The following is a 21,890-nucleotide window of genomic DNA, read 5'->3' as shown; positions in this document are numbered from 1 at the left end:
GACTGAGCCTTGGGGGCCACAACTCACGTGATGCCCCAGTGCCAGAACTGATTTTGTGCTTCTTCCCATGCCCTCCTGGTCATTCATTCATTCAACAAACCCACACCAGGGATAACTAAGATGGTGGCATAGGTAAATGCCATACTGGCCGCCTCCCACAACCACATCAGAATTACAACTAAAATACAGAACAACCATCATCCAGAACCACCTGAACGCTGGCTGAATGGAAGTCCTACAACTAGAGATGTAAAGAAGAAAGCAGGTTGAGACTAGTAGGGGTGGCGGAGGCAGGGAATGGGCTGGTCCAGCACCCACCCGTGGCATGTTTTCAATCGGGAGGGGGATCATCTCTGCAAGGGGTCCCAGCCTCAGCCCAGGCTCCCAGAGCTGGGAAGAGAAGTCCCCGTAACTGTGGGCTTTAAAAACCAGTGGAGATTGGGGCTGAGTGACACGGAGGCTGCTGGAGCCTCAGCTGCTCCTTTTAAAGAGCCGGCACATGAACTGAACTTATAAGGTCTTGCTTGCTCTGAGTTCCAGCCAGGGTGAGACTCTGGGGGACCCAGACACATACGAGGAAGAATTGGATTGTCTGGCATCAGGTCAAGAACTCAGTGGCTTTCTCCCAAACGGAGGTGCTCGTAGGGGTCATTGTTCCTATGCTGGAACCTCCCCGGTTGCAGGGGTGACTGGCAGCCATTTCTGTTTGTTCCGCCCTGGTGATTCCCTGAGGCCCCGCCCCATCCATTTTGCAGCTCCACCCAACTTGTTTGCAGCGGCTTTTGCATGTAGAAGGCCTGTCCTGGCTCAGGCTTCAGACTTAGCTAAAATCTCTTAAACAAGATGCAGCTGGCTCAGCATGCCCCAAACCTATCAATAAAAGGCCCAAGATCCTGCACTAACACAAGCCTGCCTTGCTTCACAGCTGGGCCTCGCCTGGACACCTCCAAGCCCAATACAAATGGCTCCTGCCGAGTGGCCCTAGGCAGTGGCTGGCTTTTCATCTCCCTGGAGGCCCTAGGGCCAGTGAACCTGGTAGACAGCTTCATGAGACTTTCAAGGATCTTAGTGGAAAGTCAGAGAGTCAGACATTAAGCATACACTGACTGAAATAAAGGATAATTTAGAGAATCAAATCAGCAATGTGGAATATGAGGAAGCATAAAACACCCAATTAAAAGAGAAAAAAAATCCAAAAATATGAAGATTGTGTAAGGAGCCTCTGGGACAACTTCAAGCGTACCAACATTCCCATTATGGAGGTGCCAGAAGGAGATGAGAGAGAGCAAGATATTGAAACTATTTGAAGAAACAATGACAGGAAACTTCCCCTACCTGGTGAATGAAATAGACTTACAAGTCCAGGAGGCGCAGAGAACCCCAAACAAGAGGAACCCTAAGAGGCCCATATCATAATTAAAATGCCAAGGGCTAAAGACAAAGAATTTTAAAAGCAACAAGAGAAAAGCAGTCATCTAAAAGGGAGTATCCATACCACTGTCAGCTGATTTCTCAACAGAAACTTTACAGGCCAGAAGGGAGTGGCAAGAAATATACAAAGTGATGAATAGCAAGAACCTACAACCAAGATTACCCAGCAAAGCTATCATTTAGAATTGAGGGTCAGATAAAGAGCTGCACAGACAAGAAAAAGCTAAAGGAGTTCATCACCACCAAGCCAGTATTACATGAAATGTTGAAGGGTATTATTTAAGAAGAAGAAATTTAAAAAAATATGAACAATAAAATGGCAACAAATACATATCTATCAACAACTGAATCTAAAAATAAAGAAATCTAATGAACAAAATAAACTGGTGAATAAAATAGGTTCAGAGGCATGGACACATGAAACTGGTGCATGTCAGAGGGAAGTGGGGGTGTGGGAAGAGATTAACCAAAGATCTTACCTATGGACACAGACAATCGGGTGGTGAAGGCCTGGGGCCAGTTGGGAACCAGGTGGAGGGGCAAGGGAAATGGGGGGAAGAGGGGGCATCTGTAATACTCTCAACAACAAAGATTAAAACAAAACAAACAAACAACAACACAAACACCCGCACCAGCCCCCAGCTCTGTGCTAGGCTTGGGCCCGGCCCATTGGCCCATGGGGGGTGCAGAGCTCATACGTGCCAGGCCCCACCCTCGTGCTGCACGGCGGGTGGGCGCCCCAGGGAGGAGATGGATGGACGACAGCGCCGCGATGTGATCTGAAATTCATTATGGGGTGAGATCAGCTCCTTAAATGGGGATTTGAAAACATTAGGGCTTCATTATGTACACAACGGCTGTGCCTCGTTCATCATGCAGAAATCACTCCCGTGATTAAACCCCCCCACCCGGCAGCTGCATGCGGGGCTGGTGGCATCTTGCTTGCTGGGGGGGGGGGGGGGGCGGGGCCACCAGCCTGTGCTAGAGCCCCCTCTGGGGACAGAGTCCCCTCGGTCCTCCTACCCAGCGAGGGCCAGCTGCGGAGAGGGGGCGGGGAGCACAGGTCACCTCGGGGGTCTCGGTGCCTTGGTTTCCTCATCTGCAGAATGGGGAAGCTAATGGTGGAGCCCACATCGTCCAGGTGAGCGGGTGTGAGATTCTGCAGGCAGGGGCTCAGCAAGGCCCGCATTCACGAAGGGGGGCACGGAGGCGGGGCCTTTACTTGGGGAGTCACCCCCCCCCCCCCCCCCCCCCCCCCCGGCTCATAATCTTCCCCTGCTGCTCCCAGGAGTCCACGAACTAAAATCCTCAACTAGAGTAAGGCTGGGGCTCCCTCCAGCCTCCACGTGAGATGAGTACTGGCCTCCCGAGTGGCTCCCAGGGCGCTCAGCAGTGGGGAGGGGCCTAGGGTAACGCCCTGAGCCAGGAGCGGAAGCACAGCTCTCATACCACCTGTGACAACAGAGTGGCTGAAGGGGGGGAGGGGGGAGGGGGCGGGAGGGTGTGTGTGCTGTTTTGTGCTTGGGAAGGCCTCTCTGAGGAGGGAGACCTTAACAGATGAGACAGTGGCAGGAACTGGCTTCTGGAAGGTCAGAGAAGGAGGGTCCAGGCAGAAGACCAGCTGGGGGCAGGGCAGGCACCTGGGATTGATCCCGTCGAGGTGAGAAGTTTTGAGCAGGGAAGGGGCACGGTCTGAGAGTCCTCCGGGCCCCTTTGCTGTTCCCTCACCCCAGGTGCCCTTCCCTGCAGCCCAGCCCAGCCTCAGACCCACTCTAGGTGAGAGGGTGCCGGCCAGCCGTGCCCTGCCCCGAGCCTGGCACACAGTGGTGCTTCCTCTGAGCCCAGCCCCCCACAGAGCCCGGGTCGGTCTCGAGGGGGCTGGAGGCCACCTGGTATGCCCCCTGTGCCGGCTCAGCTTGTCAGAGCCCAGGGCCTGGGAAGCAACTGCGGGTTGGTGGCACCGGGCGATGGGAGATAGTGCCACCGGGCAGGGCTGCTGGGATGGCAGGTGCACGGGGCGGAATACATAGAGGCCTCGCTGATCCTCCCGGGCCTGACTGACTATGAACAGAGGAGAGCAGGAGAGAAGGAGACATGGGGAGGGCACGTGCTGGAGAGAAAGCGGTGGAGAGGGAGGCAGACCCCAGCGAGGGAGCAGAGACCAGGGGCAGGCAGCGCCCGCGAGGCAGAGAGACGGAGAGCGCAGGATGGAGGGAGGGGTGGGGTGGGTGGGAGACCGAGAGAGGGAAAGAAATCGCACCTCCCCCCAGGATCACGCCTGCCTGGTGCCTGTGCCCAGAGAGAGAGGATGGGCCCAGGTGGCGAGGGAGCACCGTGGTGCGGGAGGGATGCGGGCACGCGGGCACACAGGTGCCTGGGGGGGTCGCGGGCCTGGGCACAGCCAGTCCACACGCAGGTCTGCACGGAGCACCCACTCTCCGCCAGGAGGTGGACAGACAGGCGCTGTGCGTGCCCCTTGGGGGTGGTCGGATGGGGAGCAGTTGGTACCTAAGTCACCGCACAAATGGAGTGTGATGATGAAGGTGGCAGATGCCGGCCACGGGGGACAGGGCCTGCGTGTCCCAGCGCCCAGAACTGCCAGGAGCGCACAGGCCTCAGACGGGGCGGGGCTGAGGCTGGCGTGACAGATGACGGGAGGAGGGTTGGGAGGGTGGCAGAGGCAGTGGGGGGGGGGGGGCAGAGGAGGCCTCAGGCACAGCAGCAGCAGGTGCCAAGGCCCCGGCCACCCAGGCTTCTCTGGTCTGTGACATGCCTGGACACTGGGGTGCAGGGAACACACACGGGGACCGGCCACGTGGCGTGGGGAGCTCGCAGAGCTGAGCGGGCGGGAGGGCGCAAGCGCCGGCTCCTGCAGGTGTGGGGGGCCGCGGACCCCCAAAGGAAGGGGGATCGTTGGCAGTGTGTGTGGGGGGAACGGGTGGGGGCTCCTTCCCGCCCTGCCCACCTGCCCAGCCAGGGACCTACCAACCGCAGCCCAGCCAGCCTTCGGCCAGCCCCGGGGCACTGCCAGGCGGGCGCAGAGATGGCGGCCACGCCAGCAGAGGAAGGCGCCCCGGAATTAATCTGTCACTGAGGCTGGGCCGTGGCAGGCGCAGCCATGATTTAGATGAATAATTGAAACGCTCCGATACATTTATTATCCCTTTAGTGCAGAAGTGGCAGAGAAAGACGAGGGGTAATTGAAAAAGCGCGCACAAATCTCGGCGAGAAAGCCGCTCCTTATCGCCAAGTAAACATTTCAGTCCCAATAAACAGGAGAGACACGCGTCAGGGCCCTGTCGATTCCCACCCTGATTTAGGGCCCGCCTCCCTTCTTACCATACAATAAGAGAGTGTTTAAAAATATTTTTTTTTAGAGACAGTAAAAGGCTCTCTGGGAGGGAGGAGGGAGGCGGGAGGAGGGAGAGCGGGCGTCGGCCGGCAGTCTCCAGGCGAAGGGTTTGGCTGGGAGGCTGGGCGGCCCTCTCCCTGGTGGGCCTCTCCGCCCTCTGTCCCTGTTGAGCTCCTGTTCAGCCGTTAGGGCCCAAGTCAGATGTCCCCTCTGCTGGGAAGCCTTCTACCAAAATGGGTCTCTTTGGGGGCAGAACCGAGTCCTGAGCCCCCCTCCCCCCAAACACACCCTCAGAAGGAAAGAGCCCTGGGAAGGGGAGGAGGGGGCTTCCCAGGACTCACTGTTGCCAGAACCAGCTGGCGTTAAAGCTACACAACCTGGCGTAGCCCCGGGGCCTGGTGGGGAAGCCAGGGGCCTGGACCCTGGGGGCGGGGGGGGGAGTCCTTTGGCCCCAGCACCCCCTGGGGGCTTTCCCTGAGGTTGGGGTGCCCAGCGGGCTCCCTTCCCCAGAGGCCGCATCCGCTCCACTGGGAATCACGCGTCCAGCAGTAGACACTGGGCTGCTGCACCACAGCTCTGCAGGCCAGGCCCGTCCCCTCAGAGCCCCCTCCGGGCTGAGGGCTGCCCCAGGCCCCGCTGGCTCATTGCCACTGTCCCTCTCTGCAGGGCTGGCCAGGCACCCGGGGCAGGAGATCTGGGTCCCACCTCCGAGGGCAGGACCCAGCACAGAGCGTGCCGCTAACTGCCCCAAAGATCCCGGAACCCTGCTCCTGGGGAAGGTGCGTTCCAGCGGGGACACAGGCAAGAGAACAAACATGAGTCCACGAGGGGGTCAGTGCTGTGGGGAGGCACAGAGCAGGTGGGAGGAGGGCGTGGGCTGGGCCATCTAGGCCGGGGCCGGGGCAGCCGAGGGGACTCCTGCTGTTAAGTGCCTGGGCGGCTGGGCAGGTGGGTGGGTGGTGATGGGAGATGGACAGGTGGGTGGACGACTGGGTAGATGGGTGGGTGGTGATGGGAGGAAGGTGGGTAGATGGGTGGTGATGGGAGGAAGGTTGGTAAGGTGGGTGGTGATGGGAGGAGGTGGGTAGATGGGTGGACGGCTGGGTAGTTGGGTGGGTGGTGATGGGAGGAAGGTGGGTAGATGGGTGGTGATGGGAGGAAGGTGGGTAGGTGGGTGGTGATGGGAGGAAGGTGGGTAGGTGGGTGGTGATGGGAGGAAGGTGGGTAGATGGGTGGACGGCTGGGTAGATGGGTGGGTGGTGATGGGAGATGGACAGGTGGGTGGACGACTGGGCAGATGGGTGGGTGGTGATGGGAGGAAGGTGGGTAATGGGCAGGTGGGTGGGTGGTGATGGGAGATGGATGGGTGGGTGGGTGGGTAGATAAATGGGTGGTAACAGGAGAGTCGGGGGTGGGTAGAGGCCTGAACCCCTCGTGGTGGGAACTTCAGGGGACCCCATGGGGAGGCTGGAGTCCATCTGGGCGGAGTCAGGTAGGGACCCTGGCACCCAGCCCAGGCTGCTCCTCCCGGGTGGTCAGGGCACAGGGGACAGATGTGAAGGCAGAGATGTCCCGGGACATGGGGCCTCTTCCTTCCAGCCCCAGGAGGACATCAGGCCCCACCAGCTCCAGCCTCACCCCCACCCTGGTCCCCTCCCGACCGCCTCCACCTGTTCCAATCACATTAGCGGAGTGACAGCCCCAGTGAGTCCTTGCGGCGGCTCCATAAATCTCAGCCGGCGCTAAAAGGCTGGACTCCGGGCCCACTTCCTCCCGGGCCCCGGCTCACCCCATCCATCTTGCGTCAGTCGGGCAGCACTGGGGCTGCTGTGGCCTCCTCTCACCCTCAGTGACTCAGGAAGGGGAGTCAGAGGGACCTCAAGGTGCCTCCCTCCTTAGTCTGGCCAGAGCAGGTGCCCTTTGACCTCCCAGAGCGAGGTCACCAGGCCATCTATGAGCCACACCCTGCGGGGCCTGAAACCTCAGTGGCGCCCCCGCCCTCGACGGCCTGTAGGGCCACCCCTGCCTTCACTGCGGGTCATTCATTCGTTCACGACCATGTACTGAGCCCCTGCTCTGGGCAGAGCCGCTCAGGGAGCTGGAGACAGTGGTGCCCTCTGAGCTTTTGCTCCCGGGCAGACAGACAATAAGCAATGAGCACAATAAACAAGGGGCTTGTCTGGCAGGTGAGGGGAGGTGCCCCAAGGAGAAGTGAACCTAGAGGCAGGGCAGGGCAGGGCAGGCAGCTGCAATTTCACTTAGGGGTGAGGGCGGCGGGAGAAGTGGCGTGTGAGGCGTGTAAGAGGGGAAGGGGGCAGCCTCATGGCTATCTGAGGAGGAGCATTCTGGGCAGAGGGCTCAGCCAGTGCAAAGGCCCTGGGGCAGGAGCGGGCCAGCCACTTCCAGGAAGGAAGGCCGGTGTGGCAGGTGCTGAGTGGGGAAGGGCCGGGCGTGTGGTGGGGAGTCTGGGCGGCGTCTGGGGAGCTGGGGACCATGGCTCTGAGGGAGGGGAGAGTCCTGGCAGAGTGCTGAGCAGAAGAGGGGTGTGGCCTGACGGAGGATTTAGAAGGCCCACACCTTTTTGAGGTCCTTGTCTTTGGACACGGAATGGCTAAAACTCCAGCCCCTCATGGGGTCTCCCGCCCCCGCCTCCTCCCGGCTGGGCTCTGACGTGTCCCATCTTCTGAGCTTTCCCCCAACCCCCATGCTCTCCCTCACTCAGGACACCCTTCCCACTGCTCTCCCCCAGCTCTCTCCTACCAGAGCCACCACCTCCTTCCAGGAGCCGCCTGATGCCCAAGCCTGGACACTGCTCCTGGCTGAGTCCCCCCCCCCCCCCCCCCGGCCACCCTGTGTAATGGTGGGTGCTCTAGTCTGGACTGTGAGCTCTGGGAGGGCAGGGACCAGGCCCCGCTGGTGCCCAGTGGGTCTGTCCTGGCACCCAGGTCAGGGCCCGGCACACAGTAGGTGCTCAGTCATTGGGTGACGGGTGAACAGACGGGAGGGGTGGCTGTGGGCAGAGCAGGGCCTCAGGGTCCTCCAAAAGGACCGGCTTCGGAAGAGGGTCCCCGGGGGCCTGTCTGCACCCCCGCCCCCAGCGAAGCCCCCTCATTCTGTGAGGCCCCAGGGTAGCAGTGACCGCCACGGGGACAGCGGGAGGAGAAGGCGGGGAGGGGGGAGGGAAAACATCAGCCACAAACAGCCCCGCATCCGGGCTGGGCACCGACAGCTCTTATTCATCCCGACCTTCACGCCCCTTTTACTTCCCCCCTTTTAAAACCTGGCCTGGGCCCCGCCACCACTGCCGTAAACACAGCCCCCGGGATTTATCCAGCGGCGCATTAACCCCTGCCCCCGGCCTCGCCAATCATCCCGCTGCCTGCGCGACGGCGGCAGCCCAGCCAGCGCGGCCCAGGGGCCGGGGCGAGGGGCTGGGGGCCGCGGGCACAGCTGGCTGGGGAGTCGGGCCCTGGGCCAAGGGCCTGCCCCCCCACCCCCCCGTGGCACCTGCTGACCTTGGCCTGGCTGCAGGGCCCGCCCTGACCTCGGCCGCCCAGCTGGCCCTGCCGGGACCCCCCTCCTGGGGGGCGTTCCCACGCGTGAACAGCCTCTCTCGAGCCCCCCCACACACACACACAGTGGGCAGGGGTCTCCCTGGCTTCCCAGACCTTGGCCTGGCTGTGGAGTCACCTTTCAAGGTTTGGGAGCAGAGCACAGGCCGTAATTTTCCCTTCGTCCTGGGAAACTGAGGCCAGAGGGCACGCAGAGGGCACGTCAGGGTCAAAGGCAGGGCTGGGCCCTTTCCACCTCCCCTGCGGCCCCCCTCCTCCCAGTCACAGAGCAGGAGGCCTCTGTCCAGAGGGTGGGGACCTGCCCAGGCCGCCCAGCAGCGAGGGGCCCGCCTGCCGCAGGCGTCTGGCTTTGTCTACAGCGATGGCAGCCAGACCAGGCCGGGAGGGAGGGAGGGGGCAGGAAAGGGGCAGACGGAGACTGGGGGCCCTGGGGGCGACGGGAAGGCGAGCACGGGGCCCCAGGGAGAGGAGCAGCCGAGGAGGGAGTGTCATCTCCCCGCTGCCCCCGGCCCCCCCCCACCCTCAGACTGTAAGAAGGTCACGGGTCACTCACCACCGCCGCCTCCGAGCAGGGAGCTGTTGGCTGCAAGAGAGAGAAAAGGCGGTCAGGTGGGCGGTCAGGTGGGGCGGTCAGGTGGGGTGGTCAGGTGGGGCGGTCAGGTGGGTTGGTCAGGTGGGGCGGTCAGGTGGGTTGGTCAGGTGGGGCGGTCAGGTGGGTTGGTCAGGTGGGTTGGTCAGGTGGGGCGGTCAGGTGGGTTGGTCAGGTGGGGCGGTCAGGTGGGGCGGTCAGGTGGGTTGGTCAGGTGGGATGGGCTGGTGTGGAGAGTGGAGACAGGGCTGCCAGCTGGGCCCTCACTCTGGACACAGTCTCCTCCGAGGCAGGCAGGTGAGGGGGAGGTGAAGGGGCTGGGACTGCTCTCCCCGGAGGCCTTGTGGGCCTGGATTTGCATGGCGGTGAGGGAGGGCCGGGAGCCGCCAGGGTCCTGCCCGCTCACCCTGAAGCAGCTGAACGTGGGGTCTAGAGTGGCAGACGACCTGCGACCACGAGTGTCCACTGGGTTTGTTCACTCACTCACTCACTCATTCATTCCTCATTCATTCATTCATTCACTCAGTCATTCACTCATTCATTCACTCATTCACTCAGTCACTCAGTCAGTCATTCACTCACTCATTCATTCACTCAGTCACTCAGTCAGTCACTCATTCATTCACTCACTCACTCACTCGCCCACAGTGTCTCTGGAGGCCCATCCTGCCGGGCTGGGGGAGGGTGTGGACAAACAGGGCTACTGCGGGTCACAGGCTGGAAGCCCTGGGACACTAGGGCTGCAGCCGTGGTAGTGATGAGTGTGTGGGGGGCAGGACCTGAGATGGTGGGTGACATGAGGGCCCGGAGCACTGGGCCTGGACCCAAAGCCGGGGTCAGCAGATGGGTGACTCGAGCCCCTGTCCCCTGTGCCTCAGTTTCCCCAGGGAGAATAGGCCACCTTCCAGGGTTGATGTGAAGCAAGGGAGCTCCCACCCGGGCCCCTCCCTCGACCAGAGCGGGACTGCCAGTCGCTGCGGCTGCCCTGTCCACCTCGCTCTGCCCGGCTGGCTGCCCTCCCACCCTCCGCAGGCTGAAGGGGCAAAGTGAAGCAGGCAGCCTCTGTCGATGTCAGGCTGTTCGGGTCAGCACCGCCCCCCGCCCCCAGCAGGGCTCCAGCGCCTGTGTTAGCTGCGGGTGCGAGTCAGGGCCGCTGTGTCCGGCCCAGGTGCTGCCCAGGTGGGAGAGCCGCTGTGCCCCGGCCCCTGGGCCGCAGGAGCCCTGGCTCCAGGCAGGGCCTTCAGCTCCCGCACCTTCCGGGCCCCCCTGCCTCCCCTGTGTCGCCGCCGTCTGCGTGAGGGGACCCGAGGCAGAGCCGGGCCAGGAGCGCCGGCGGGTGCCACGCAGAAGCTGCGGACGCGGCTAAGTGGTGTCGGTGGCTCCGAGTGGCTGGTCTCCCGGAGCTGACAGCGCGTCGCTGGGGGAATAATTAATTCCGCGGCTGAAAACCCAGGGCTGCAAGTTGCCACGTTACTTGCCAGATTAATACAAGCAGCTAATTAAGATGGAGAGGCGAGGAGCGACTGGCGCTCCCCGAGCAGGGCCAGCGGCCACGGGGAGCTCGGAGGCGGCCAGGCAGCTGGAGCCGGGCCCTGGGGGGAGCGGGGGGGGGGGGGGGCTGGTGGGACCCCAGGCAGACAGGCAGGCGGCTGAGGAGCTGCCGTCCCACCCACCCCGGCCCTGGATGCGGCCTCTGCCCCAGGAAGGCACGTTCAGTGACCGCGTGCGGGCTGTTTGCCAGGCACCGGCGAGGCTGCACACAGGCCTGCTCACTCACAGGGAAGCAGCAGAAAGCTGTTGTCCCCATTTTATAGACACGGAGGCCGAGGCCCCAGGGTTGTGTTGCGCGTGGAGGTAGCAGGATCGCAAGTGGGTCTGTCTGACTCCAAAGCCAAGCCCGTAAAGTGGGCTGACCCCAGGGCAGACTGCCCGAGGGCCTGTCCCAGGGCGGCCCTCCCATGGCCAGGGCCCGGGCTTGCCTCCTCCACATCACGGCAGAGCGCACAGTAGGCCTGCCCCCGCCCCGCCAGGTCTGAGTGCAGAGCTGGGGGGACTGGGCATCGGGACAGCCCTGTCCCAGAGCCAGCAGGGGCATCTCGGGTCCAGGGTTCCAGCTCCCAGCGCCCTAGGTCCTCAGGGCAGTCCTGGTGGCTGTCGGAAGCTGCCCTCTGTGGTCCTTCCCCACCTCCCCCATCACCTCTCTCTCTTAATTAACACCGGCTGCAAATGAGCTGGCTCCCGCTCTGAGGGCTCCGTGCCAAATGGGTTGGCAGGGAGCCCTGAAGGGGCAGGAGGAGAGGGGGCACCGACCTGCCGCTCTGCAGGCCTCTGTCGGAAGGCGATGCCAACCCCACCTTGTGCGACCCTGCCCAGGAGAGGGGACTGGGGTGACTGATGTCCACTGGGCCGGGAGTATCCAGGGGCCGAGGAGGCGGGCCTGGGCCAGAGGAAGGCTTTCCCCAGGCTGAGCGGGGGGAGGGCGCCAGGTGGCATTACCTGCCACAGGTGGGAAAGTTGACTTGGGCTGCACAGAGGACTGGTCACCGGCCTGTCCCCAGCTCAGCAGGTGTCCTAGGAGGCTGGCCTGCAGGGCCCTTGCCCAGCCCGCCACACTCAGCCCTCCACGGTGGGGACGCGGGGGAAGGGCAGTGACCCTGCGGTCCTCCCCTGCTCTCGCCCTGGCCCGCGTCTGGCTCTGTCCCAGGTACCTGGCCGCCTGGCCACCGGAACGCCCACAGGCTGACGAAGGTCTCAGCTGGGCCGGATCCCCGGGCAAATGGCCTGGGGGTCTGGGGAGGATGCTGACAAAGGCGGGGGGGGGGGGGCACTGCCGAAGACACCAACAGCCTCTCCCACCCGAAGCAGGTGGTCCCAGGCCTTCCTGCTCCCAGGCCAGGCCTGGCTCTCCCCACCGCCCCCACCCGACGCCGGCCTTGCGTCTCCAGCTCCTGCCCCTTCTGCTGGCCGCCTTTCATGCCCCTCGGTTTGGCTTCAGGCTCCAATCACCACGGGGGGATTAGCCCATTTCTCAGGTGAGGAAAGGCGGCTCGCAGAGTGAGTGGGGAGTGGAGAAGGGGCTGGAACAGGACAGTTGGTTGTCGGCACCCGTTTCCTTCACCCCTGTTCCCTCCCTGAGCCTGAAGGGCTCCTGACACCTTCTCGCTGAGCCTGGCGAAGGCTGAGCCGCCGCATGGTGTGGGGATGAGCCCTGGGTTCCAGTCTAAGCCAGGGCTCCCGACCTGGCTCTGCCCCAGAGACCCACACCTGCCCCAGCCAAGCAGGGCTCTGTGAGCTCAGGAGGGGCTGGGCGAGCTGGGCCCTGGCCTCCCCCTGGGCCTAGGGAGGGGGTGAGGCTTAGTCTGGCTTTGCAGGGGGTGTGGGTTCCTGGGACAGAGGGGGCACCCTGGGGGCTGGGGTGCAGGTCTGGCAACTGCCAGCGGACTCTGCTCATCGGCCCCCCCACCCCCCGCAGCGCAGGGGGCCCAGGCCCCTGCGTCCCCTGCCCGTGGACGCGGACGTGCCTGTGCCGCGCTCCACTGGCCTTGTGTCACCGGCTCCAAGCTCAGTGCTGGGCCTGTGACCTTGGGGTGGCAATGAGTCCTCAGCCCTCTCACCAGTCACTACCAAATCCTCTGTCCCCTGATGGTGGCCCGCCGGGTCAGGGGCTGGGGGCCTGGGGCGCTCACTCCCCACCTCCACTCACTCTGCTGCCCTCCCCTGCCCCCCACTGCTACTCATGCAGTGTACCCCCAACCCCATTCACCCCTGCTCCCTCCACGCCCTCAGGCCCTGCGCACCTCCTCTGGGGCGGGGCGGGGTGGGGGACCCAGCCCCTCCCCACCCAGCACTTGCTGTCCCTTTGGGCAGGGTGGTGTCGCTCCCCAGGCTGTGCTCCAACTCCTGAGCTGGTTCAGGGCTGGCAGGTGGCCACTGCCCAGTGACAGGGAGAAGCTAGGGCAGTGGACACCCGGGGGCAAGGCAGACCCCGGGGCCACTTCTCTCTCTGCACAGAACAGTTTAACTGGGTGCCAACCATGTGCCAGGTGCCACAAGCATACTGAGATGAAGCAGACACTGTCCCTGGAAGGAGGGGGGCTCTAGTCCTGGGGGGTGGGCGGGGGCATGTAAATGCCAAGAGCTGGGGCAGCCTGAAGACTGGCAGGCTTCATGGAGGAGGCGGCCTGTGAGCTGAGGCTGGAGGGAGGCTGTGCTTTCAGAGTAGGAAGGGCATGTGGGTGGGGCATGGCCGGACGGGTCAGGGCACTTTCCTGTTCAGGATGAGGGGCCTGGTCAGCGGGACCTGACTCCACCGCTGGAGGGGAGGGGGTCGGAGGGGCTGTAGGAGCTGGGATGGGAAGAGGCGGAGCTGAGGGGCTGAGGGAGGCCCCTCCTCCTCTTCCGGTTGCCCCCCCCCCCCCCCCGGCCCCTGCCCAGCACCTCATTAGAGGAAGAGCCCCCACTTTGAGGGCCCAGTCATGTGTCCTGGGCCCATAATACTTTTAGGGAGACAGGAAAGTGTTGTCATTTCTTTTAAGAAAAAAGTGAACTTTAAGGTTGAAGAAGATGTTTTCATGTATAATGTTCATATGTTTGTCTTTATGCCAATAAAGTAATCAAATCTAACTTTAATACTTTTTTAGATAAAAAGGGCCCACAGTGGCAGGAGAGCTGGGCGGAGGCCAGGTCAGCTCCGAGGACCCCGTGCGGGAGACACCGTTCCTGCCCTGTTTACAGACGAGGGAGCTGGTCCACGGAGCACGGCCTCTCACAGGCGGATGGAGATTCTCCTCTTTTACCTGCGGCTCCTTGACCACCCCCTCTCCCCCCCCCCCGCCCCAGCCCCTGGGCGCTCAGGTTAGAGAACTGATCCCTGGCATTCCCAGGCCTATGGCCCGCCGGCTCACCCCTCTTCGCTTCCCCGTGCCCCTCCACCTCTCCCTCAGCCACACTCCAGGTCCTCATACTTGCCCCATTCCTCCTGCCCCAGGGCCTTTGCATGTGCTGGTACCGCTGCCTGGAAGACACCCTCCCCATCTCCCAGCCTGGGAGTCAGCCTTGAGCGCGTCAGCTACCAGGATCTCGAGCAGCCCTGGCTACGCCCTCCCCTGGGTCAGGAATCACTGCCGCCAGCATCTTCCCCTCCCAGGTGAGTGCCTCCCCCCTCCTGCCTTAGCCCACGTGTCTCACCCACAGTGTGTCCCCAGCTCCCAGCACAGAGCCGGTGCGCAGCAGGGCCCGCTGACAGTTTACTGAGGAGACCGAACAGGCTGTACATGGGTTGTGCTCAGAGTCGCTCAGCCAGGCCACACGGGTCGCCCAGGGGCCTCGCAGAGGCAGGGCCTGGGTGGGGTGTGCCGGCCGCAGGGCCGGTCCAAGGGCAGTGGCGGGAGGCCAGGCGGGTGGGAGCCTTTCTCTGATGGGAACTAGATCCTCCAGCCCCGGGTGGGGGGAGCACCCAGGGAGGCGGGGACACGCGGGGGCGCTGCCAGAGAGGGGACTCAGTGACCTGAGGAAAGCGCTGAGCCGGTCACTGGGCCAGGGAGGGCCTGCACGCGGGCACAGTGGTGACAGCAGTGACTTTGAGCCCACACAGTCCCTCTGTGTGTTTCTGGGGCCGCTGCTGACACATGCCCGTGACCGCTGCTCCTCCAAACACCTTGTCCCGGCCTCACACGCCGGGGAGGCCGCCCACCAGCCTCCCTGAACTGGGGGCTGCTCCCCCCCCCACCCCCCCGCAGCCTGGCCGCTGTCCTCCATCCTCCTTTGCGAGGCCAGATCTCAGCTTTCTGTCATTGACCAGTCGGCATCCAGTGCCCACTGTGCCAGGCTCTGGGACACAGCCGGGCAAGGCCCTGCAGCACAGAGCTCATTGGCCAGGGCGGGTTGGGAAACAATAGAAGGAGAATAAACTGAATAAAGAGAATCAGTCGGCACCAGAGGCTGGGAAGGGAGTAAAAGGGAGAGGAGAGCGGCAGACGGGTGGTGGGGCTGATCTAGAAGGATCAAGGGACTGCTGCATGGAAGGAGCCAGCCTGTGCAAAGGCCCTGGGGCAGGAGTGGGCCTGGCGGGTTTGAGGTACATCCAGGAGGGGGCGAGTAGGAAAGAAGGTCAGAGGGCAATGGGGGCAGGAGGGGGACCCGCTAGCTACTGCACTCTCCAGGGGATCCCTTCCCCAACCTCCCTGAGGGGGAGCCTCTTTTGCACCCCCCCCCCCACACTGCCTAGGTGTCCTGACTGCAGCTGCCAGTTCTGGCCTGCTCCCCCCCAGGCTGGGCCCCACTGCTCACCTGTACCCCAGAGCCTGGCATAGTGCCTGGTACCTACGAGGTGATGATTGCTGACCGGCAGCCCAGCTCCACAGGCAGGTTTAGGGGCGTGGGCTTTGTTCTTGGGAAGTCAGTGTGTTGCCCCCCAGGCCAGTGGCGGGTACTTGTGTTACTGAGGGTGAGTCGTCTAAAACATGTTTTAGATGAGAAACGCCCCACCGAGTGAATAAAACGTAAAATGTGCTGAACTTTTGAAGATAAAACAAGAGACTTCAAAGGCATCTCACGCTGCGGGCAGTTACCCTGTGTGACGAGCTCTGCCCCTCAGGCCAAGGTCACTGTCTGCTGAGGTGGGGCTGCCCGTGAAAGTGTGAGGGTCGCTGCACAATTCCCAGGTTCGGGGGAGCTCACAGGGGACGGGGGCAAGGGGCTCCCATCTGTGGGCACCGACCACAGGCTTTCACACGGCACCGCTGCTGCCCATCTGAACGCGTCCTATTACAGATGGGGAAACTGAGGCCCAGAGAGGCGAAGGGACATGCCCAAGGCCACGGAGCTTAGTGGGAGGGGCCGGTGTCTGTGCTTGGCCAGGCCTGGTCCTGAAACCCCAGCTGTGAACTTGAATTTGAGCCAGTGGCTCTGCCTCCTGGGGCCTCAGTCTCCTCATCTGTGAGGTGGGTAGGTCAGTTAACTGATGTCCTCGGGGGGCATGGGTGGTAACGTTCAAAATGCCCGTAAAACTGTGATGGCCCCATAGGGTGTCCCAGCGGCAATGGGGTCCCCTAACAAGAGCAGCTTCTTACTGAGTTTGGTCACCAGCTCCCTAGGGAGAGCCATGGGGACTTTGCTGAACGTGCAGCTCCATTCTACAGAAGGGGAAACTGAGGCTCAGGTAAGTGCCTGGCCCGAGGCCACACAGGTTGGGGTGGTGGAGACGGGGTTCGAAGCCTGCGGGTCTGACCTGGAACCCGGGACACTAAGCATCCTGCTCAGACTTGGCTTGTTTGCCTCCAGGACTGAGCCCCTCACCCGCTCTGCTCTGAGCAAAGCCCTGTGATCCTCAAAGCTGTTGGGAGCTGTACCCAGCTGGGCCCCCACTTCTAGGACGCCCCTCTCACTGGCCCTGTGCCAGGCCTGACTCCTCTGCCTCCCCCGAACCTTCACTCCTGCCCTATCCCCCTGGTTTGCCCAGGCGTCCACCCCAGGCCTCTCCCTACAAAAGCCAGCCAGGCAGCCGTTTCAGCTCAAAGCCTGTGAGTGGGTGGTGGTTCCTGCGGGCCTGGGCCTCTCCCTTGTCCCCTCCTGCCTGGGTGCCTTGGACTCGGCCCCTAGAGACCCAACCTCCTAGCCAGTGGCCCCCAAGCTGGACCCCAAGCCCCTCAACACCCGCTCTCCAAGCCCCATCACAGTCACCGTCCGCAAGGAATTCATGGGTAATCTACATCAACACAACACACAGGGGCAAAAAGCAAAAGAAAAGGGAGTCACCCTTCCCTCATCACTCAGATCCCACGAGCCCCTGTTCACTTTCCTGTCGGACCTTTTAGACTTTAAATAAAAACCAAACATAGTTAATAACACATTTATCAAGCCAGTTCTCTGCGCCAGGCACTGGGCCAGGTCTTTTAGATGGAGTCTCTCATTTCATAGTTCCCTCCCCTGAGAGCCTAGTGAGGGTGATATTATTCCCCCACTTTACAGATGAGGAAATAGAGGCTCAGAGAGGTCGAGTGACTTGCCCCAGGTCGCGCAGCTGGGCTGGGAAGTGGGGGAGCCAGAGTTCGAGTCAGGTAGTCCGACCTCTAAGGGACCAGGGCGGGCTGCAGCGCTGCGGGTGCAGACCAAGCAGACCCAGCCCGGGCTGCCGGGGCCTCCCCTCCCCCAGGAGCCGGGGGCAGGCGCTCAGCGTCCCGCCATTAGCATAACCATGAGAGGAGCATCCCTGAAACCCAATTACCAGGAGATGGCTTGGGCCCCAGCCAGCCGGGTGCAGGCTCCATCTGCGCAGGAATGAGGGGCGGGAGCCCAAGGGGGAGTGGATGGCTGGCTGAGGGAAATGTCCTGAGGGGAGGGGCCGGAGAAGGCCCCCAGGCCAGGCTCGGGGTCGGTGTGGGGGTGACCCCTCTGATCAGTGCCGCTGGACAAGCCAACTACCCCCAAGGACAAGCCACAGGCTCTTCCACCCCCAGCTGGCTGGATGACCCCAGGCAGCTCCTCGCCTTCTCTGAGCTTCATTTTAAAACCAGGAGCTGATTGAACAGAAAACAAACCGAGGGTTTGGAGGAGGAAAGAGGACCCCCCAACAGCCAGGCAGGCGGGGCCTCCACTTCCCACTTCCCCCGAGTGTCTCCTCTCTCCTGGGCCACCCCTCCTCTGCCCCGCACCCTCACGCATCCTCTCAGCAACCTTTCCTATTGATTTCTCACACACACACACACACACACACACACACACACACACGGCCCCTTGACCTACCACCAGCCCAACAAATATACCATCACAGAAGAGTTGAAGCCCCCCCAATGCAGAGGAACCCCCCCCCCCCCCCGCATTCAGGTTGCACGTTCCTGACGGTTCTGCTGTGCATGACATTAGCGAGGCCGGCATGTCTCCGTTTCATATAAAGCCGGGCTCCTGGGGGCGGCCGCATGCCCCCGCCACGCTGGGGAGGTGGCCCCGGTCGGCCCGTGCTGCTCTAGTGGGTCTGTTTTCACTGCCGTGTAATACTCCAGGCGGGGACCGCCCCGCACGCATCCATCTGCTCTCCCACAGACCAGCGGGCCGCCGTGCCAGTTTTGTCTCTGGCACGCGCAGCTGCAGTGGCATCTTGCACACGTGCGCGGGGAATTCTGTCGGGCGCACACCTGGGAGTGGGGCTGCTGGGCGGTGGGATATGCTCATCTTTTACTTCACTAGTTTCTGCCAAATTGCTCTCCAAAGTGGTTGTTCCGATGATCGCTTTAAAATATAAATTAAGTCATGTCACTTCCCTGCTTAAAAATCTCAAATAGCTTCCGATTACATTAGAATAAAATCCATATTCCCCTCCATGAATGCCTGGCTACATCCCACACTCTGCTCCCCCCAGTTTTCTTGCCTTCTTTCTCTTCCTCCAATAGGTCTTGCTCTTTCATGCCCCAGGGCCTTTGCACATTCTGCTTCCTCTGCCTGACACACTCTCCCTGCAGCTTTTCCCAGACAGGCTCCTTCTTATCCTTCAGGTCTCAATGAAAAGTCACCTCCTCCGAGAGGCCCCTCTTGACCACCCAGCCGAATGCCTCCTGTTCCTCTTATCGCACTGGACTTTCTGCTGGAGCCCTCACCATGGTCCTGAACGACTCATCCTCAGGCTCGTTGGCTGATGTGCTCCCAGCATGGCAGCCTGTGGGAGACGACCTAGTCGTCTTTGGTCATTCTTGTACCCAGAGGCCAACACGGGGTCGGCACTGAGGAGCTGCTCATGGTGCCATTCATCCATTCAGCAGACATTGATTTGGGCCTGTCTGGTTCCATGTCTGGGGGGGGTGTGAGCTGTGTGGGTCAGGGAGGGTGAGCTGTAGCGGAGGCCTGAGGGGGCCAGGGCAGGTGTGGGAGCAGCAGGGTGGGGCTTGCACTTTAGAAACACGCTCTCTGAGCTGAGCGGGAGGGAACTGCAGGGGGTGGGCCTGGGGCAGGGGCTGGGGGTAAGTGGTGGCCCAGGGTTGAGGAGGGCCAGGAAGAGAGGCAGTGCTGCACCCACAGGGACCAATTAGAGGAGTGTGGGCGACGGTTGGATCAGGCCTGGGACCGGCTTCCGATGTGGCCCAATCAGGTCAATGGAAGGAGCACTTTGCGTGTGAGCTCCCCTCCAGTCCCCTCCTTCCTCCACTGCAGGGAGCTGGGGGCAGCTTCCTGATGCAGACACCCAGCAGCTGCCCCTGGATCCCAGAGGCGCCCTTGACCTGGCCCCGACCCTCAGGCTCAGATGGGAAATCGAGGCTGGGAGGACAGGATCACTCCTGTTGGCGCAGGAAGTGCTTCCTGGAGGCCAAACAGGCTCGCCTTCTTCTCTTCGGGACAGAAGGAAGGGCGAACACTTGCTGCCCGGGGAGTTCGGGGAGGCCCCAGGGAGGACTTCCTCGGACGCTGCCCACCCCCAGCCTGGCCAGCCTGCCTCCTCGGCCGCCTGTGACCGCTGGTGGCTCCCGAACCTGACTGGGACTCTCAGGACCAAAGACTTGGGGGCGGGCGGGGTGGGGGGGAGGGGGAGAGGGGGCTCATTTGAGGTCACTCAGCCGGGAAGAGGCGGAGCAGGTTAATCCTTCGGTGGGAGCAGAGCCCCTCAGGAGGGCCAGGGGAGGTGGGTGAGGAGTCCCAGCTCCCGCCCTTCCCTGGCCCTGGGGTCTGGGAGCTGGGGCACCCCAGCCCTGTAGGCTCAGGGCGGCCATCCTATCCCCTTCCAGGCCCCAGCCCGGCTCCTGCCCTGACTGCCTCAGGTCCCCCCTGGGCTGGGTGCCCCTCCTCTCAGTCTTTCCAACCTCCCAGCTGGGGCTCTGCTGTGAGGAGGGGGCAGAGGAGGAGGGAGGAGGGGGAGGGAGGGGAGGGAGGCAGCAGTAGCAGCCATTGGTATGCAAGGCCCTGCCTCAGCCCCTCCAAGGCCCAGCCTTTCTGCTCAGCTCTTTAAGAATCCCTCCTAGGCAGCCGCAGCGAGCAGCTTGGTGGTTGCTGGGCAACACCCCCCCCCATCCCATTGGCACCCTCTCCCCCTCCCCCTCCCCTGTGCCTCCTCTCGGCCCAGTCTCAGCAGTGCACTTAGCTAGAACCCGCCAGGCCTGGCTGCACCTGTGCCAGCAGGTGAGGGGCCTTGAGTGACCCCGCCCAAGCCCAGCCCTGGGCCACGGCTCTGTGCCACCAGGACTTGAGGAAGGAGACCCCGGGCTCACGACACCCCATCTGTAGACCCCTTGCCACCCGACTTCAGTGGCTTCAGCCGCCCTGAGGGGAAGGAGCTGCTGGGGGAAGGGCAGAGAGGACCCAGGAGCTGAGTCGACCCAGCCACCCAGCGCTGGGCTGCGCCTGCAGATTTGTGCTGGGAGAAGACCCCTCCTTTCTGCAGGCCGCACGCTCCCCACCCTCCCTGCGCCCTTCTCTCTGTCTTGCCTCCCTGTCTGGCCAGGAACCTGGGTGGGTTCTGAGCCCCTGATAAAAAGGTCTGCAGGGGTCAGAAGAGGCTCCGTGATGGGTGGTGGGGTGTCACTGGAGGCCCAGACCCAGCAGACATCTCTGAGGCCCCAATCTCAGAACCCGGGCATCTTCCACCCCACCTTCCTCAGCCCTGCCCTTCCCTCCTCCCTGCTGGGCAGTCTCGGGGACCCTACCCTGCGGCTCCCCAACATCTTGGGCATGTGCCCTCTCTTTGTCCTCCCAACTTCCTTCCTGATCAGGCTTGCAGGTCTGGCCTCCCCTCTGCTTCCATCTCCACCACCCTCTGCCCGGAGCCGCTCACCGCCCACCCCTCCTCCTGGCCTGCCCCCTGTGCACAGTTCACACCTCTGTTCCTGAACTTGGGATGTGTACCAGGTGAGTGACAGCCAGTCCCCAGAGAAAGCATTAGCTCTGCTGGGAATAATGCCCTGGGAGCGAGTGGGTGAGGGAAGGAGTGAGTGAGAGGCAGCCCCGGGTCTGGCAGAGATGGGAGTGTGGGGGGGGGGCGGTGATGTCATTTGTGGGGAGAAGAGGAGTTTCCCAACAGACAGGAGGGCCCATCAGAGACAAGTCTCTGTCCCGCCAGGGAGGGGGCTGGCTCGGAACCCTGGCCCCCGGGGGCACAGTCCTGCCTCTGCCCAGGCCCAGGTTGGACCTCTCCGGCTTCACTCCCTGTGTCACCCGCACACAACTGGACCACGCCCTGCCCTGCCCTGCCCTGCCCGGGCCGGAACACCATCTTAGGGCAGTTCCAGTTGGGAGCAGCTGTCACCGCGAAGGCAGGGCTGTCCTCTCCAACGCCCAGCAGGGCCTGACTGCTCTGGCCACACATGGGCCTATTGCAGGTGCTGGGGACACGAAGGGACCCAGGAGCCCTGGCTGTGTCCTCGAGGTGCTGGGAGAGATGGACGCCAACAAAACACGGGCTCCGTCAGTTCCAGTCTTGGCCACTGTTTTCTGTACCTCAGGGGTGGGGTGCGGGGGAGAACGTGCCAGCCACGCCCGCTCTCAGCGATGCGAAAGTGTCGTCCAGTGGGTGGAAAATGTAGCCCACAAGTCACACGTGATCACAGACTGAGCGGAGAGCTGCCGAGGAGAGGCCTGAGGGAGCAGAGAGCAAGGGGGCCTCCTTGGGAAAGTGGGGTTCAGGGAGGACAGGATGGTTAAGCCCGGGACTAAGGGGTGAGCAGGAGTTGGCTGGGCCTCTTGGCGGAGGGAAGCGGGACCCCTGTGTCAGTGCCCGGGGCAGGAGTGTGCCCAGAGGCCGGTGGCGGGGAGCACTGCGGCTGAAGCAGGAGTGCTCCCTCCCTGGCCAGCAGCTTCCCCAGGCCCAAGGCCGAGGCCAACCCTTCCGTGGTCCCACTGCCCCCAGCTCAGGAGTCGCTGGCTTCATCCCGCCTGGCTGTGGTCCCTGCTGTGTCCACTCCCTTCTCTGGACTTCCCTTGCCTGGGCTGGGGGTCTAGTTCCCTGCTCCCCCAGAGATTTGCTTGGGGT

At 62.7% G+C, this 21,890-nt stretch overlaps 1 protein-coding gene and 1 long non-coding RNA gene across 4 annotated transcripts in view; one reads left to right on the top strand and one right to left on the bottom strand.

Moving 5' to 3' along the window:
- The window catches only part of MACROD1 (mono-ADP ribosylhydrolase 1), a 130,163-nt gene that overhangs the window by 6,066 nt on the left and 102,207 nt on the right, over positions 1–21,890 (bottom strand). For 2 of the 3 annotated variants that reach the window (XM_036326839.1, XM_036326837.1), the window contains exon 4: positions 8,909–8,938. The exons of the other annotated variant lie outside the window; for it this stretch is intronic. In XM_036326839.1, the coding sequence (XP_036182732.1) occupies positions 8,909–8,938 (30 nt within the window). The remainder of the gene's footprint in view (positions 1–8,908; positions 8,939–21,890) is intronic. 3 annotated transcript variants of the gene reach the window in all.
- On the top strand, positions 13,935–18,849 carry LOC118665378. Its single transcript, XR_004970631.1, has 3 exons — positions 13,935–14,090; positions 16,031–16,103; positions 18,433–18,849. It is a non-coding gene; the product is annotated as an uncharacterized LOC118665378 (long non-coding RNA).

The sequence above is a fragment of the Myotis myotis genome, unplaced genomic scaffold (genome assembly GCF_014108235.1).
Source record: "Myotis myotis isolate mMyoMyo1 unplaced genomic scaffold, mMyoMyo1.p scaffold_m19_p_10, whole genome shotgun sequence".
NCBI lineage: Eukaryota > Metazoa > Chordata > Mammalia > Chiroptera > Vespertilionidae > Myotis > Myotis myotis.
This window is presented reverse-complemented; position numbering and strand designations above follow the sequence as displayed.